General features: G+C 37.3%; 1 protein-coding gene across 1 annotated transcript in view; it reads right to left on the bottom strand.

Moving 5' to 3' along the window:
• Nucleotides 1-18,628, bottom strand: part of LOC107569377 (mannosyl-oligosaccharide 1,2-alpha-mannosidase IB) — a 56,602-nt gene that overhangs the window by 24,660 nt on the left and 13,314 nt on the right. Inside the window, exons 2-3 of the mRNA XM_016255457.1 lie at nucleotides 12,767-12,885; nucleotides 6,683-6,763 (exon numbers count right to left, since the gene is read on the bottom strand). Of these exons, the coding sequence (XP_016110943.1) occupies nucleotides 6,683-6,763; nucleotides 12,767-12,885 (200 nt within the window). The remainder of the gene's footprint in view (nucleotides 1-6,682; nucleotides 6,764-12,766; nucleotides 12,886-18,628) is intronic.

An 18,628-nucleotide genomic window follows, 5' to 3' on the forward strand; every position in this document is an offset into this window, starting at 1 on the left:
TAAAAACTGGTAAAATGTACCAACAATCACATTTAAAAAATATTCACTTTTTGATATACCATTAAAAAAACTAAAAAAAACAGGTAGCCCATCTGAATTAGGACATTTAGGCTATCCATCTAATAGTAGCCTACCAAAATCTTATTAACAGTAGAAGTTAAATGTAGTTACTGTAGTCTTCCAATCTGGGTACTGTCTTACATTTTAAAACCACAAAGGGAGTTTGGTCCCATCAGGCTAACGTGACAGTCACGACTCATGCAGCTGTAAGCTTTTCTTTTTCTTTTGTTTTTACTCGCGATCTTTACGACACGCATTACATTACGTATTTCATGGCACACTCGTTTTATGCGTATTTGGCGCCACCTAGTGTTGTGGGTGTATTATTGACATGTCAAAGTCTAGACCCTGAATATAAAACAACCAAGTTTTTTCAGATGTATTTCCAAGAAAAAAACATCGTCTTATATTCGGGTCAATACGGTAAGTAAAGATCATGTTCCATGAAGATATTTTGTAAATTTCCTACAATAAATATATCAAAACTTAATTTTTGTTTAGAAATATGCATTGCTAAGAACTTCATTTGGACAGCTTTAAAGGCGATTTTCTCAGTATTTTGATTTCTTTGCACCCTCAGATTCCAGATTTTCAAATAGTTGTATCTAGGCCAAATATTGTCCTATCATAACAAATTGATCCTTATTTATTCAGCTTTCAGATGATCTCAATTTTGAAAAATTGACCCTTATGACTGGTTTTGTGGTCCAGGGTCACATTTAAGCCTACACTGTAAATTTTTTTGATTTTAACAGTAAAAGACTGTAAATAATGTAAAAATGCTACAGTAAAAACCTGTTAACTGGTTAACAGCAAGCTTCCATATTATATTCGGTGAATAAATGTAATTACATTTAATGGGATTTTACAGTAAAATGCTTTTAAAAATACGGTTTTTGGAAGTGAAAAAGAAAAAGTCACTGTATAATTTACAGCGAAAAACCGTAAAGTGACACTCCCAGAATTCCCTGCATGACACTTCATATTTGATTTTTTTTTGTTGAAATAACATGTTTCTTAGTTTTTTTTCTTATCAGTTGTGTACACTAGGGTTAAATCTTACATCTAATGTTGTTAAATTAATGTTTATTGCAGTATCATGTGTGTTACGTATGATGATCAGTATGATGGGGTTTAGTGTTTGTGTGAATGACTCTGTGCACATTCTATATATAAATAGTTTGTGATGAGCTTTGGTATGTGACTCTCTCATCACCACCAGTGTTTAGTGGTTATCAGTGCATTACAATGGTTCAAAACAGATATTAGTACTTCAAAATGTTGGTTTATTAACATTATATCAGTTAATGAAATATGGTATTTTATTGTGAATTTAAGTGAAGTCTGTAGAGCCTAAAATGTTGCTTTTTTGATTTTTGTAAACTAAAACTGCACAAAAAGATGATGGTATTTTACTCAATTTAATGTGTTTTAATAAAATTATTGCATCTAGACAAAATGTATTACAATACTACAGTACTGAAAAAGAATTAAGCACACCTAATTCTCATTACTGTGATGCATTAGAATAGCTAATTTATTACCATTTTTATAATTCCCATTACTGGTGATTCTCATTAGACTCTTACTATTGAATAAAATATTATTTAAAAAAATTAGCAAAAAAACAACAACAGTACAACAATTATGTAAAAAAAATTTTTTTATAACTTCTTAAACATTACAGGTAATGAGACAGGTAATATTTTTCCCCCCATTACAGTAACGAGATGTTGGTAAAATGTACTTTTACGAAGAACACAATCTATTTTCCCCCTTGGGTTTGATTTTGGGATTAAGTAATGTTTTTTTTTCTTTTTTTCCGTGAGACTGACCAATTATTTAGTCTCAGTTCTCAGCTGGCCCAGCATACGGTGTGTCTCATTTTACACTGATGAGTGTTGCAAACAAAACCACAGCTGGGATGTCAAAATAAACACCAACACCGGTGGTCTTGATGTTTAAAGCCAACATATCCTTATATAACCACTTGTTAGGCGCTCAATGATGTTAACATAACAGCTCACAAAACTGCAAAAGCTATTTGTTAAAGATCTTTCTGGCAATTTCCAGAGTGTTTTGGACACACTCGTACAATACAGCTACAAACCAAGGGCTGGAAAACCAGATAGTTTTATAAGGAAATGTCAGTCTAGAAAGGCCAGTTATTTGTATTTGAAGAGGAGATTCGATAGGCGATGGCATGTCCAAAGTCTGCAGCACATCAAACACGCAGATGAGACGCTGACAAACATTTTCTCATCCATCAAATCCCTTCTTAAATCTCTGTCCTTATCTAGTCTCCGCTGGGCCCGGGGCTGCGGTTCTCTTCTGTCTTTGATGAGATCCGTGTTTGACAACAGAAGAGTGTGCTGTTCCCTAATGTGACACCGCATATTCTCTACCACTGTGAAGGATATACAACCACAGGACAGCGCATCAGCAGAGAGTGATGGGGAGAGGGAGAAAGAGAACGCTAACTGCTGCATAATGCCTGGAGTAAACACCATTTCCTCACACCATCTCTGCTGTAATAAATGAGCAAATCAAGACAAAGAACAAATATTTGCCCGTGTTGTTCACTTACAGCCTATGATCCTATTTGGCTTGAAGGAATCTTAAGAAATAAAGCCTCCGTCAGCACTGTGTTTGGCGAAATCTACTGATTCATACAGTAATTGGGCTGTCAAACATACAGTCATTGAAACATCTCACAAAGAATCCCAGAACGTCTGAGCATCCGCAGGAGCAAAAGGTAAAGAAACTATATTTGATTTTCGCAGAAAGAATCTGCAATCGTCTTTGAAAGAAAGGAAGAAAAGTGCTGTCTAGATCCTCTGGAAAATTACTGTTAGATGTGAGATCTACAAGTAATTTATCCAAAATTGCTGGCTTGCTGGTGAGGTACCTGGAAGATGCTATGAGGGTCTTAACCACCAAATGGGGGGAAAAAAACTATAAAAATACATATTCCAGGAAGTATTTAGAAAGAGTTATTCAAAACAGTTATTGAGCCAGTCACTTTTTATGACCATAAAGGGGAACAAGTGCTTCTATTTGCTTGGCCTTACATAAAACATCAAATATCGAACGGTAAACTAAACCATGTAATCAAAACTACAAAACAGACAAATTATTTACCTAATAATAATAATAATTAATTCATATTAGATAACGGTGCCTTGCAACTATGCGAAGGCCAATTTAGGACATTAAATATGATGAAAATAAGAAAAAATAAAACATTGCAAGAATGCAAAGAAAAACATTCCAGATAAGTACACGCCACATTCCTTCATCTGTCATCATCTCTCCAATGAAAACAGGTTGCTGAGTGGACTGCTTTATTAAACTCTTTTCATTCTCAACCCCCTAATACCTCAAATCATCATTACATCACGAAACTGTAGACGTGGAGGATGCTGTCTGAGAAAGGGCCATAAAGAAAGCTATCCGTTAGTATTGGCCATTGGGATCGCAGCTTTCTGTGTTGTTCACAAATACTACTACTACTACTAATACATTATCCAAAAGACAAAATGTATTCGTTTACAAATCCTAAACTATGCTACAAGTGTTTTAAAGTCATAACATAGTACTGTATAAGGAACCACATGTTGTTTAAGTCTTTATTAATCATAAATCTCACATGTAATCATAACTTGCTTGAGCAGTTCAAGTTGTGTTTATTCACTAGCATTTATTTCAGATGAAAACTTATGTGAACTGTATGTATAGATACATTTTTAGAAGTTTAGCAGAAATGTAGCAAGCCTGAGTTGAATATAACTATACTAAAAACTACTTGCTGTCAATGAAGAAGCAGACTTAAGTGTGCATACTCCAAACCCTGGCCCCTTGCTCCTTTAGATCTAAATTCATCTCTTCACTGCCATCATGAAACAATACTGTCAAGACATGCAGGGGTGAGAGATCTGAAGAACAAGGGAGGAAGACTGAGAAAGAGAGATGAAAGGAAAGGATAAAATAGAAGACGAGGACCAAAAGACAGAGGAAGGAAAGGACAGAGGGACAGAAGAGTAAACATCATCCATCACTGAACTGCTAGAGCCAGCTGACAGAGAGAGAGAGAGAGAGAGAGAGAGAGAGAGAGAGAGAGAGAAGGAATGGAGGATGTGGTCTTGCACAGAAGAGATAACCTCCAGAGCTGATAAAAGTATGGAGTCCTCGGTCTTCTTCAGATCAGATGCTCTTCTTCTCTAAAAAAACCAGCCGCACATCAGATTCAGTACACAACTCTCTCTACTCTGGACCCTCTTTCATTCCCTCCACCCCCATCGGCTTACTCCATCATGCCTGATCAAAAAACTCTTATTAAAGAGGCATGGCTTTTCAATCTATGACACTGCATTCAGTCAGTGCTTCTACCCTCTGCTCCATGCTGCCTCCACTGCATATAGGGGACATATATAGAGAACTCTGCCTATACCAAGAGTATAATCCCTGGAGAAAGTTTTTCATTAGCATCCCTATACATCTCAATGGCAACTGCTGCAGTCGCATGATCCCCTGGAAGAAAGCAATTTCAAATCTGCCATCTTTGCTCATGGGCATTCAGCTTTTGAATAGCCGTCAGTGGAGAAAGATGCTTCGGTTCCAATAATGCTGAAATCTACCATGAGTGTATGCACATCTATATAAAAAAATTAACTCAAACTACTGTAAGGAATTAAAGCTCTGAAGTAAAAGGTGGTTCTGGGTGATAATAATAACCACCAGATAATTTTTTGGGGGTGTGTTACCGATAACTAACAAATATCATTTTTTCTGAATTATTAGATTAAGAATGAAATACTACCAACTAATATTAATAATTTTAATTTCTACAAGTGAATTTATGCATCACAACATTGTAAAGTACAGTATGAAAATTGAAGATTAATTTCGAGCTTGCTAAAGATTACTTTTAACAGTGTTATTTTAAATTATTAGTGCTTTTGAAGATGAAGTTTAAGTGAGCGACAGCTGAAGGCAAATGTGATCTACATGTAAAACAGGGGAAACGAGCAGCATAATTAAATATACAATATTGATTGATAATGATGAATATAAAAATTCTCTAATATCTGCCAATAAACAATATAGTACTGATATATTGTGCATATTTACAAAGAAATTACTCAAATACTGCTGTACAGAATTAAAGGGTCATGAAGCACCAAGCTACTTCTGAGATTTTAGCAGAGGTGTTTGTGTTGCACATCATAGGAGACAATGTTAGCAGCCGTTAATTTGAATGCTTGGAGAAAACTGGTAAATTTTGAGCTTTTTGCACCATTTTCGTCTTACGGGTTTAAAGACTGTGAGATTGCATACATTAAGTGAGAGACGCACGTTCATGGATCGAAGGAAAGCGTTTGTTTTTGCTTTGTAAGAGTTCAGCACAAATGCGATTTATTCACTTAGCGAGAGTAACCCGTTTTTACAGCGCCTTGATGCAATCCATCAAAAGGCTCATATAAACGCAGCAAAATAAGCCTTAAAAGTTATTAGAGTAGCAACAGCACATTCATATATTTTCGACGCAGAGTACAGATGCAAATGGCTGAGCATTTATTTGTTTTTTTAACTACATGGGGGCTAAATGAAACCATCTGAACCCAAAGCTGTGTGTGTTGTCGGTCTCTCCTCTGTGTTTAAGCTATACCAACATTTCAGTGTCTCTTGTAACATAAATGCTTGCTTTGATTCTGATTTCCGTAAAGGAAATCTCTGTAAACGTTGTTGCTCAGATTTGGGCACATTTTGGATACAGCCCTCCACAGCATACTACGGTCCTTTTGGTGACTAGATGTAATTACAAGATATAAATGCACAGTTAATCCAGATGTTATTTAATGATTCCTGAAACAATTCAATTAATGTAATCACTTCTCTCCATGTTTGCCACTGGCAATACAAGCACTGCTAAATTGGACACTCTGCCTCCAAAATTCAGCCCATGCTGTACTGCATGTCTATGACAGCACATATGCAGAAAACACTCAGATGAACAAAGTGTGACTGTACTGGTGACTGAGGCCTGACTCCCAGACATCTCAAAACACTGTACTGAAGGAACAAAAGTTCACTTGGGACAGAGAGGCAGGCAGGCAGGGGACAGACGAGTGTGATGACTTTGTATGCAAGTGTGGCGAGTTCCACGTCCAGTATCTAAACTCATCTAATGAAGTGTGCGGAGCGGCGATGTGGTTGTGCCGCATGGCTGCAGTTTAATTCCTTTGCATTTTCACCTTCAGACTAAAAGGAGGAGAACACTGTGATATGCAGCGGCATAGATACGCTGCACAGTGATGAGGGAAAAGAGAGAGAGACTATTTGTGCCCTTCTCCATTAATGTCCATGGGCAGATAAGACAGAAGGGAAGCGTTAATTAACATGGGCTTGAGAGAGGGACATTTATTTCCCCTGAAAAAACTGTTCTTATTTCTCTGAGCCAACAGCACTGCCCTAAGATAAACTCTCCCTCTGTCCAGATCTTCATCTATGTGGTGGCCTGCACAAACTTCCATCGTCTGAAATAACTATGACACTGAACAGCGCAGACAGAAAGGAAGCATGCACACAAACTTGCAAAAATCAATAAGCAATGATAGCGTACCTCCTGTCCAGAGAGGTAGTATGCAGCCAGAAGCCCTCCAATGAAGCGAATGTTGACCTCAAAGACAGATACTTCTGCATTCTGTAGAAACAGAGGGAAAAATGAGAAAGAGTATAAGCAGAACAGTGATAGCCTACTTTTTTAGGGTCCTTGGTTCCCTAAGCATTTTTTCTGTTTTTAGGAAATTCTAAAAATCTTTTAAAAAGCATCTAAATCAAACCAATAGTAAGAAACTTTTATTTGGGGGGAATAATTAAAATAAACATTTAAAAAAGGTTAAAAATGACTCTAGTCTTCAGTGTCACATGGTTCTTCAGAAATCATTCTAATACGCTGATTTGGTGCTCAAGAAATCTTTCTTCTTTTTACCAGTGTTAATTGTTCTGCTTAATTGATTCATTGCTTAATATTGCTTAAAACTGAAATTTTTTCCAGGATTCTTTGGTGAATAGAATCAAAATAGAATAAACGCATCCTTGCTGAACAGAAGTATTCACTAGGTTAAAAAAAAATCTAACTGACCCTACACATTTACAAAATACAATATATTTGAGGTTTAATGCAAATCAAATAGAATATATAATCGGTTTGACATTGTAAGAAGAAAAGTGCTGTTCAATTTCTGAATAAAATGAAAGTGATTTTTACTTTCAGCACATAACTGTTGCACTGTATATAATTTATTATATGTGCATGGAATGGCATAACAGCCATGCAAAGCTCCCAAATGAACTTCAAATCTACATCAAAGCTGATACAATAATCCCTCAGTGACACTGAAATGAATGCTGGAGCAGATTGCGTGTGTGTTTGTATCATCAACATCCATCTTGTCAGCTTCAACCTTTATTTAGAGAAAATTACCATGAAACAGTTTTCCACTCGCACAAAGATCACACCACAAACAGCAGCAATTCACACACACACACACACCTACCTTCAAGTCTCGTATAGCAAAGGAACTAATTCAACTAATGCCGAAAAAAAACGGAACACAGAGAAGTTCAATGGTATGGTTGTACGAACTCCTGAAATCCTGTTTTAGCCCCGTCACAATCCCATAATCCTCAGCACCTAAAAACAGCACCTGTTTTTGTATACCGCTTACGAAATAAAAGCAGGTTTTCCAGTTCTGAACATAACGCTGCTAAAGCGTCTTATATCGACTAGGTTTTACACTAATTTGATAAGACAAGAACATGCTTTAACCAACCCCTTCCATTTAGCATTCATTTAGTATGTCTATTAAATTTGACAAAAGTGAACGTGCACCAGATTAATTCAGATATGACCGTTCCCTGACCAAGGTCTATTAATTCAGTTTTTGGTTTAACAGCTGCGATTAATGCTGATGGCAGAAAGCCTCATCCATCATAACAACCGAAACACACACACACAGAGAGAGAGAGAGAGAGAGAGAGAGAGAGGTGCATTTCGTCTGTGGAACACAAAAGATGGTATTTTAAAATGTCTCAGCAACTTTTTGTAGATATAATGAAAGTCAACAGGGGTCCAATCAGATGGTTTGAACCCCATTGATTTTCATTATATAGACAAAAACAGATGAAACGGTCAGGACTGTAAGTGACTGTTATTTTTTTGGGGGGGTGAACTATTAAATTTTATTTTATTATAAAATGATGGGCAGCACTTTAATATATGGTAATTAATATAAACATTACTAAATTCCCAAATAATGCAATAATAAACAATTACCTTTTAAAGTATTTATTAATCTTGGTTAATGAAGTTTTGCATTCAGTACCATTCAAAAGTTTGCAATTTAAAATAGTGGCTATATACAGTGGGTACGGCAAGTATTCAGACCCCTTTAAATTTTTCACTCTGGTTTGAGACCTGTGATACTTTTTTCAGGATTCTTGAATAAATAAAGATGATTATTAAAAATAGAAATTGTGAGTTACAATATTACTCATAGTTTTGTGGCCAGTACATATTTTCTTTCTTTTTTTTTTTTTTTTTTAAGAAATGAATACTTTTCAGGGCTCGCAAAATTTCAAAATCCCTGGTAGCCCTTTGGGCAGGTACTCTTCAGATTTTGGTAGCCCGAAAATTTATTTAACTAGCCCAAATAAAAAAAATACCTTTTTTTTTTAAATATAGAAAATCAAATAGGAGTTTAAATGTCAATCAGAAATATTTTCAATACACAAATAACAAATATGAAGGAAGGAATTTTATTTCACTATTTACAGGGTATCTGCAGAATTTTTTGAAATAAATTTAAGGCAATTTATGACCCATTTTAAGAGCTGCACAAGTAAAATGAACAGTCTGAGTGGAGTTGGACAATGTCTATGGTAACATGCAGTATTGAGCCATAAAATTACATGATTTACAGTTCAAATACAGGTTTTCACAAAAACAAAAATCTTATACAACAGCATTTCAGCCTTTAGACAATTTTTTATGAAAAGGGATAAATCAAGTATATAAATTGTCAATTTAAAAATATAAAATATAATATATAAATATTACTGTCTTACTGTCTTAATTGTTTAGATTTTTAGAAGGCACATTAACTTCTTTCTCATTTACAAATCTATGTGTTTGCTGCGTAAAATCATGAGTTGATATTTGCATTGATCTGACCATAAACAGCAAGAAAGGCTTATTGGAAATGCAAATTCATTCTCTGCCACGAGGTGGCGCTTTAGGAGTGCTGAAATATTGCGGTTTCCCCGGTAACGGCTTCACACAAAGCAGCTCCTGCCAGTGTTGCCAGACGTACAATAATGATCGTATTTGTACGATAATTTTGACCTCTGTATGATCAATAATGAAAAAAATTCCATAATGTACGATCATTTCATAATTGTATGACAATTCAAATGATGGAAGTTGTAGTCATAGGGCTTCTATATTCATACACGAAATCGGCTCATTACAGACACTCTAAATGCGTACGTACACACCTCAGAGTGCGTTAAGAAAGCCAACATTGGACATTTCCAATCTGGCAACACTGCTCCGCGCTCATAAACTCTGCTTTATCAGGAATCATAGGTAAAATGAAATTCAAATGCCAACGACACATTTCTGATGACAGTCGGTTCCCTTCAGATACACTCAAATAAAGACATCTGCGCCGCGTTATGGTTTTGACGGGAAACTGCAGCGCTCATATTTATTCAATGACATCATTGCCTTTTGAAGTTTAATCCAGCCATATCGCGACTCTCGTCTTTCCGTGCCCAACTGTAAGACCTCTTGAAATTATAATTAAGACATTTCTTATACCATTTAACATATTCCAAACTTTTTATGTCCTTAAGTTTGATACAACACTCACTTTAGGAGTTTTTAAGGACCCACGGGAGATCTGCATCTAAGGTAAGTTAGCCCGTCGGGCAGAGTGGCCATTCATTTTGGTAGCCCGACTGGAAAACACAATAGCCCCGGGACGTCGGGCTAGCGATTTTGCAAGCCCTGCTTTTATTCAGCAAGGATGTGTTAAATGGATAAAAAGTGATAGTAAAGACTTAGATTGTTAGAAAAAATATGTATTTTGAATAAATGCTTTTTAACTTTTTATTCATCAAAGAATCAAAGAAAAAAGTATCACAGGCTCCAAGGAAATATTAAAGCACAAGCAGCACAACAGTTTCAACACTGATAATAAATCGGCATATTAGACTGATTTCTGAAGGATCAAGTGACACTGAAGACTGGAGAAATAGCAGATGAAAATTCAGCGCTGTGTCGCAGAAATAAACTATATTTAAAAGTATATTAAAATAGGAACCCAATAGTAGAAATTTCACAATATTACTGTTTTTTCTGTATTTTGATCAAATAAATACAGACTTGATGAGCCTAAGAGACTGCATTAAAAAACAAAAAATCTTACTGATCCCAAAACTTTTGAAAAGCTGAGTACACATTTAAAATGTAATTTATTCCTGTTATGACAAAGCTCACTTTTCAGCAGCCATTCATACAGTCTTCAGTGTAACATGATCATTCAGAAATCATTCTAATATGATCATTTGGTGTCCAAGAAACATTCTTCAATGTTGATGCTACGTAATATTTAAAAAACACAGGGTTTTGCACACGCTTCCCTTCCTCGCTCGCTTATGCTGTGCAGTTTATTGCCCTCTCCAAAAATCCTTCCAACACCCTCAGCGGCCAGACCCAATGGTTCAAACGTGAGTCATCCTTCAGAGTGCACATGCTTTGCAAGATATACTTGTCCAAAAGTAACAGTGAGGATGGGGAGAGAGAAGAAATTAGGTCACTGCTGGAAAACCAAAAAGATGAACTAAACACGCAGAGGAGACTTCAGACGCTGAGAGTCCACCAGATCTGTTCAAAGAAAGGTGGCAGAAGGGAGACAGGAGAAAAATCACACAACACGCAGACACCAGAGAAATGATAAAGCCAAGAGAACCATACAGGTTCTCCATATCTGATGGAGGAGAAGCCGGAAAAACAACTGATAGGGAGAGAAACTGGATAAATCCCATTAATGGGTCAGGATGTGAATGCAGACAGAGAAGGAGAGCAGGAGACACGGGGCCCCTGTAGGGTTGTGACGGTGAGGAAATTCTCCCACCGGTTAATCGACGTGTGACAACACCGGTAATACCGGTATCACCGTGGGGGCGGGGGCGTTCCCTCTTTTCCTCACTTTCCTTCGCTTTTAAATAGCTTGTAAAAGCACCGTGCACATTTTACTTTCAAATCGCGGCAATTCAGCGTAACGCAATTGTTCGTTTTTAGTTCGTTTGAATTTTCCTTCTTTTCTTCGCTTTCCTTCTCTTTTAGATAGCTTAAAAGCGCCGTGCGCATTTTACCTTCACTTTCGAATTAGTGGCAGTTAGGCGTCAATTGCTTGAATGCAACAACAAAATACAACGTCAAACTCACTTTAGCCTATATATAAAACATAGAACTTTTATTAACAAAATAAATAAAAATACACCATGCTATATGGCAGGCTATGCCTAGTATAAAATAACAAACAACTTACATAAAGTTTAAATAGGTATACAAAACTGTAAATAGGCTAAGTAAACATGTATAATATAAACAAATAAATAAGAAACGTAGAATGTTTATTAGCAAAACGAGTAAGAAAGCTTGGAGGCATAGGCCTACACCTTGATGTCAAATAAAATAAATAAATGACACAGTTTAAATAAAGTAAAAATCAGCAAACAATGTGGAACCAATTAAATAAGAAACGATTGTTTAAAAAAAACCTTCCAAAATCACCTTAGATAAACGGCAAAAGTCAACAGGCTTTTCAAAATCCAAAATATTGCCAAACAGGCACTTTTGCATCTCGTTTCGAAACTAAATCATCCGCGATCGTCTTGTCTGTCTCACCTCACTCTTCTTGTCAGTCAGCTCGACTCACTCTCCTCACTGGATAAATGAAATCTGATATGTGATGTGACTGTCGTATGGCACGCTGCATTGAGCAGCCGCATTCAGTTTTTAATTGTAGTGTCTGTTCTTTTACTGAACTAAATTATTTCTATTACTATAAAAAAATCTAAACGACGGTGGGGGTCGGTGCCGCGGTGAGCAGGTGACGGTGTTGCGGCTTAACACCGGTACCACCGTCAGCACCGTCTATCGCGGCAAGCCTAGGCCCCTGGGGCCACTCGCCGGCCCCCGCTTCATTCTCTTTGACGTCTCTTTTGTCTGCCATTTTTTCCTCAACATCACTGGCTAATTCCGGAGGCAGAGCAGTTCACATTGTTTCCATGGCGCCAGTCTTGTCTCCTGGATACAGTGATGTGTCACATCAACTCAACACGTTTTCCACAGAGTGCCACCACAATCTGATCAAAACCTGAAAGATGCACACACGCTGAGGACTGAAGTCTTTGAGGGGTCACGGGGTGTTGAATGACTGTTAATACAGCTGTGTCAGCTGGCTGCCAAAGTATACAGCTTACCACTGTGAAATAACAAGAGTCCTGAGATATAACACTGTCTGCAAACAAAAACAGACGTGCTTTGCCTCCAAACCGACAAAGACAAGTGTTGTTGGTAAGCATGTGCGTGTGTGTGTGTATGTGTGTTCATGTCCGAGTCTTGGCCACTTACCACACTGAAATCCAAGTTTTGCTCGATCCACTCCTGGGCATCCTTAAACTCATCGTGGAGGCCCATTATGTAAAGGGTATCCAGGGCGTCTACTATAGTGGCCCCCATCTGGGAATTACCTGCGGAGAGGATGTAGATATGAATATTTACTGAATACATATGCACCACAGTAATTAAAAAGTAGACAAACTTATGGTTACATAATCGGGTCAGTCTGATGCAAGCAATATAAATCTGAATTAGTGTAAAGCTAGAGAGCAGAGCACAAGAAGGAAAACAGACTAAATGCAACACTATGGCTCAATTAAAAGTTTGGGGGTCAAGTAAGATTTTTTTCTTTTTTGAAGGGAATTAATTTTATTCAGAAAGGAAGCACTCAATTGATAATAATTGAACGTTTATAATGTTACAAAATATTTACACTTTCTACATTTCTTTTTCTTCAAATAGCTGCTGTTATTTTGAGCTTTGTTCGTCGAACAATCCTGAAAAAAAAACGATCACTGTTTTCACAAAAATATTAAGCAGCACAAACCGTTTTAAAACTAAAATTTTTAAATGCAGCTTTTCCGCTATAGTAATAAATTACCTTTTAAGATATATTGAAATAGATACTTTTATATTTTAAATTGTAATAGTATTTCACAGCATACATTTTTTACTATATTTATGAACAAAAATATAAAGCCTTTAAAAAACATCTTAGAGATCTTAGAGATAACCAAACTTCTGAATAGTAGTGAACTGTTTATATTTCCAGAGGACATTGAAGGAATAATTATGATGCTAAGTATGAGATAAAAGACTTAACATTTAATCTATATACTGATAATCTCAATGAAAATTGAGTCCGTGAGTTGAACCCAAGAAATGAATCATTTGTGAACTAACTGATCTGTGACTAACTGATTCATTGGAAAAGATCTGATTCAAATGAATGATTCAGACATCACTACTATAGTGCCTTGCACTCATTTTTTTTTACATTTAGTTTTGTTGTTGCCTTATGTTAAACTGCTTTAAATTCGTTTTTTCCCACAACAATCTACACTCCATACACCATAATTGTCAAGCAAAAAAACTGGTTTTTAACATCTTTGCAAATTTATTACAAATAAAAAAGTAAAATGATTCCATTGCATCTTGCATATCTGGGACAGTTGAAATTTAGCTCAGGAGCATTCATTTTGCTTGCAGTTAACCTCTGGCAAATTCAATTGAATGGGTATGATTTGGAAAGGCACACGTCTTAATAAAAGGTCTAACAGCTGATAATGCATATCAGAGAAAAAAACAAGCCCTGAGGTCAAAATAACTGCCTGTAGAGCTCAGAAACAGGTTGGCGTCAAGCCACACATCTGTGGAAGAGTTCAGAAAAAAATTCTGCTTCAATGAAGGGTCACAGAAGCATGTAGTCTCTGTTACCCTTAATGGAAGAAGTTTGAAACAACCAGGACTCTTCCTAGAGCTGGCCTCCTGGCCAAACTGAGCAATTGATGGAGAAGGGCTTTGGTTAGCATGGTGACCTAGAACCTGATGGTCACTCTAGTTGAGCTCCATGATTATATGTGGAGATAGGAGAAATCTACAGAAGGACAAACATCGCTGCAACACTCCACCAATCCACTCTTTTGGCGGTGTGGCCAAACTCAATCCTCTCTTTAATGAAAACTCATGAAAACACACTTGGAATTTACAAAAAAGCACTTAAAGGACCCTCAAGACAAGGACAAGATTCTCTGGTCTGATGAACCTTAATTCTAAGCATCATGTTTGAAGGAAACCAGCTCTCCTCATCACCTGCAGAGTACCATACCAAAAAGCAGCAGCCTCAATGCTGTGGGGCTGTTTTTCAGCAGGGACTGAGGGACTCGTTAGAGTAGAAGAAACACTCAGTGCAGCAAAATATAGAGATAGCCTTAATGAAAACCCAGTCCAGAGCATTCAGAACCTCAGACTGGGCAGAAGGTTCACCTTCCAACAGGACAAATCACCCTAAGCACACAGCAAGAGTGGCTTATAGACAACTGTGTGAATGTCCTTGGGTGGCCCAGCCACAGCCTGTGATTGAATCCAATCAAATATTTCTGGAGAAACCTGAAAATGTGCATCTGCCCCCATCCAACCTGACAGAGCTTGAGAGGTGAACAGGTGAGGTGAAGAATGGCAGATAATTGCAAAATGCTGATGAACAAAGCTTGTCGCATCAAACAAAAAAAGACTTGAGGCTGTAAAGGTGCTTCAGCTAAATATTTAGTTATATGCTTATGTAATGTACTTATTTCAGTTTTTTATTTTTAATAAATTTACGAAGTTGTGAGCATTCTGTTTTTGCTTTGTCAGTATGGTGTATGGAGTGTAGACTGATGTGGAAAAAAGTAACTTAAAGAAGTTTATCATAAGGCAGCAACATAACAAAATGTAATGTAAAAAAACGAATACTTTCGCAAGGCACTGTATGAATCAGAATGCACAGAGGGCAGCTACCGCAAATATGCTGAAACTTTGGGCCCTATTTTAACGATCTAAGCACATGGTCTGAAGCGCAAGGCGCAGGTGCACTTAGGCCGTGTCCGAATCCACTTTTGCTAGTTTAACAACGGGAAAGACGGTCGGCTCACCCGGCGCATGGTCTTAAAGGGTTGTCCCTATTCTTTTAATGAGTAATGGGTGTGTTTTGGGCATAACGTGCAATAACCCAATCTGAGTTTCATCTCCCATTCCCTTTAAGAGCCAGTTGCGCTCGTGCCATGGCGGATTTGCTATTTACACAGCGGAATTTGCAAGCACAAAGACTGAACGCATCTCCAGAGAGGAAACGGAGCTGCTTGTGTGCAAGCAAATAGGTAGCCTAATTCTGATACATGCGATGACTATCTATTATGACATGTAGGCATATTTACAGTGGGTACGGAAAGTATTCAGACCCCCTTAAATTTTTCACTCTTTGTTATATTGCAGCCATTTGCTAAAATCATTTAAGTTAATTTTTTTTCCTCATTAATGTACACACAGCACCCCATATTGACAGAAAAACACAGAATTGTTGACATTTATGCAGATTTATTAAACAGCCTACACAATAATAATCCTTTAAATTGTAATATTTGGCATGGTTGTGTGCTGCGCGTCCCTCTGTGTAATAAGCAGAGTGCATGCGCGTTGTGGACCCACCTATAGGCGCATATTACTAACGAGCTCTTTAAATAACAAAAATGACTGCATTGACTTTAGACCAGGTTTTAGTTGGTCAATGGCGCAGTCTATTTCAGTTGCCTCAAAACAGCAACGCGCCAACAATGCGCTTGAACACACCTCGTTTTCAGACCAGCATGCCCACGAGCACACAAATGGGAGCATATGCATTTGCTATTTAAACAACATGGTGCAGGACGTGAAAATGATAACTGCGTCGGGCTGAAACTAGCAAAAAACACGAGTCGTGCCTGGCGCCGCATTGCACCGAATGTATGATAGGGCCCCAAATCTTTAATACAATAATTTTTTGTATTTCTGTTTAACATTAAATTTTTCCACAAATCAACTTATTTTTTAAAGATTTATTTTGGACATTTTTGCCTTTATTATGATAAGACAGATCAGAGCTGACAGGAAGCGAAGTGGGAAAGAGAAAGAGGGGTATGATCGGGAGAGGTCCTCGAGTTGGGATTTGAACTCGGGACGCCCATAGCGCAACTGTGCTGTATGTCGGCATGCTGTCCACAAAGCTATTGGCACAGACTAAACAACCCTTTTAAAGTTCCAGCTCATATTTCAAGAATACGGTTATCCCACAAATAAAAATAATCTCAAGAGTGGAAAATTGTTGAGAGATGCTGTGTGGCATTTCACTCTCTCTCTCTCTCTCTCAATCTGTAGAACCGCAGTCTTATCATTATTGTCAGGAACTCTAAATCACTCTAAAAATACCCATCAGCCCTCAGACTCATAGCTCTTCTAATCTGTCCAGACTGCTGCTTCAGCTTGTCCAGAGGCACCGCAAATGGACCCAGCCTTTCATGAACCACAAACACTTTTGCTTTTCATCCCTCTTTTTTATAAGACTTGAATCTCTTTCCTCTTACATCATTTAAGGCTATACTATCTTTACTGCCTTCCTCTATCACCCTGTCCATTTTTGTTTCATTTTCAGTGTTTTTATACATCTGTAAAGTGAGTCCCTTCCTATTTGACTATGGCACCATCACTAAAGATGAATCCCATCTATGACTTCACTTTGAAATAAAATAAAATAAAACAAGTTGCAACCCAAGACCCACAGAACTGGCTACATATTCATCCCTCACTGCCTCATTTCCAGTCCCATAAAAACACTGCCCATCTTGAGTAAAATCCACACTCTCTGGCTTTCTACTGGACTTGAAATCAGTTCTCATCATACTGAATGAATCTTGATTGGCATTTACACAAGGCTGGCATTCTGGATGCCAGACTTTTCTGGTGTAAATCAAATTGGACTCAAAGTTACTTGGGGAATTCCAATAGCAATCAGTCCAAGCTCCTCTCTCCGCTTCCTACAAGCCATCTCTCCATCCCACGCTCCCTCACTTTGTGTCATCCATGCCAGTTTCATTTGGCGACAGATTGCGAGCTGTTCTAATATGAACGCAGACGTGGCAGCCGGTGTGATGATTTCATTCTTCGGATTCAGTCTCATCTTGAGAGAAAACCAGCAGAGAGGTTCTCAGTAGTAGAGAGGTTTATTTAGTTAAATGCAGGCGTGTGTTTGTGAATGCGGGTACTTATGTATACAAAAAAGGAGATCTTTACTTTGTTGCATCTCCAAGCCAAAGGCATGAGTCAGAAGGCTTTCTCCCTCTATCTGTGTTGTCTCTGGGGTTTATCAAGGAAATGGAGAGGGGGAGAGAGTCAAACCCTCTCCATAACTAATAGTTTAATAGTGCCCACCATTTCTGCTGCCACTGATTCTCCCTGGACCCTGACTGCAACATCTGCTGCGCTCATCAACAAACTGCCATGGCTAAGTGTGTGCGAGAGAGAACAGTAGAAAGAAAAGACAGAGTAAAGAAAAAGACACATTAGACCATATAGACAGAATTGTGAGAGATTTTTCTCTTTTTTTTTATCCATACTATTTTTCAGAAGTTATTGCGCATTTTGCATTTATGCACAAATTGCATTTATTTGCAGCCTTGGTGAGAATATAAAAATCTTTCTGTAATATAAATATTACAAATATTAAAATAATTGCAAAATGTATTTATTTTCAATATTCTTTGATGAATAGCTAGTTCAGAAGAACCACATTTATTTGAAGTAGAATTCTTTTGTAACATTATAAATATCTTTACCACTGCTTTTGATCAATTTAACGTGTCCTTGCTAAATAAAAGGAATAAAAAACTTTATCCCATAATACAAACTGGCTAAACTAAAGAACTATTTAAAGATCGTAACATTGACTGACCAGATTATTTAAAGCACTTTTATACTGCTTCTATGCTTCAAGCAATTACGTCACAACAGTACAAATGAGATAAGACCTCCAGAAAGACCTACAATTAAAATCAAACAGTTCTAATTTTAACTTAAAGGTGGGGTAAGCGATTTCTGGTAGCCAATGTTGACATTTGAAATCACCAAAACAAACATGCCCCTACCCCAAAAGGGTCACGCCCCTATTTTGATAGCTCTGCCCCACACATACGTACGCAACCCAGGCAATGATTAGTTCTGTGAAACAAAGCAAAACCAATGTTACACCATGTCTACACTGGACGCGAGTGGCGTGACAAAATACTATAGAACTCATTATAATCAGTGATGCTGTACACCATAGAGATATATATATATATATATATATATATATATATATATATA

Source organism: Sinocyclocheilus grahami, unplaced genomic scaffold, assembly GCF_001515645.1.
Source record: "Sinocyclocheilus grahami isolate Dianchi unplaced genomic scaffold, SAMN03320097.WGS_v1.1 scaffold28.1, whole genome shotgun sequence".
In the NCBI taxonomy this organism is placed as follows: domain Eukaryota; kingdom Metazoa; phylum Chordata; class Actinopteri; order Cypriniformes; family Cyprinidae; genus Sinocyclocheilus; species Sinocyclocheilus grahami.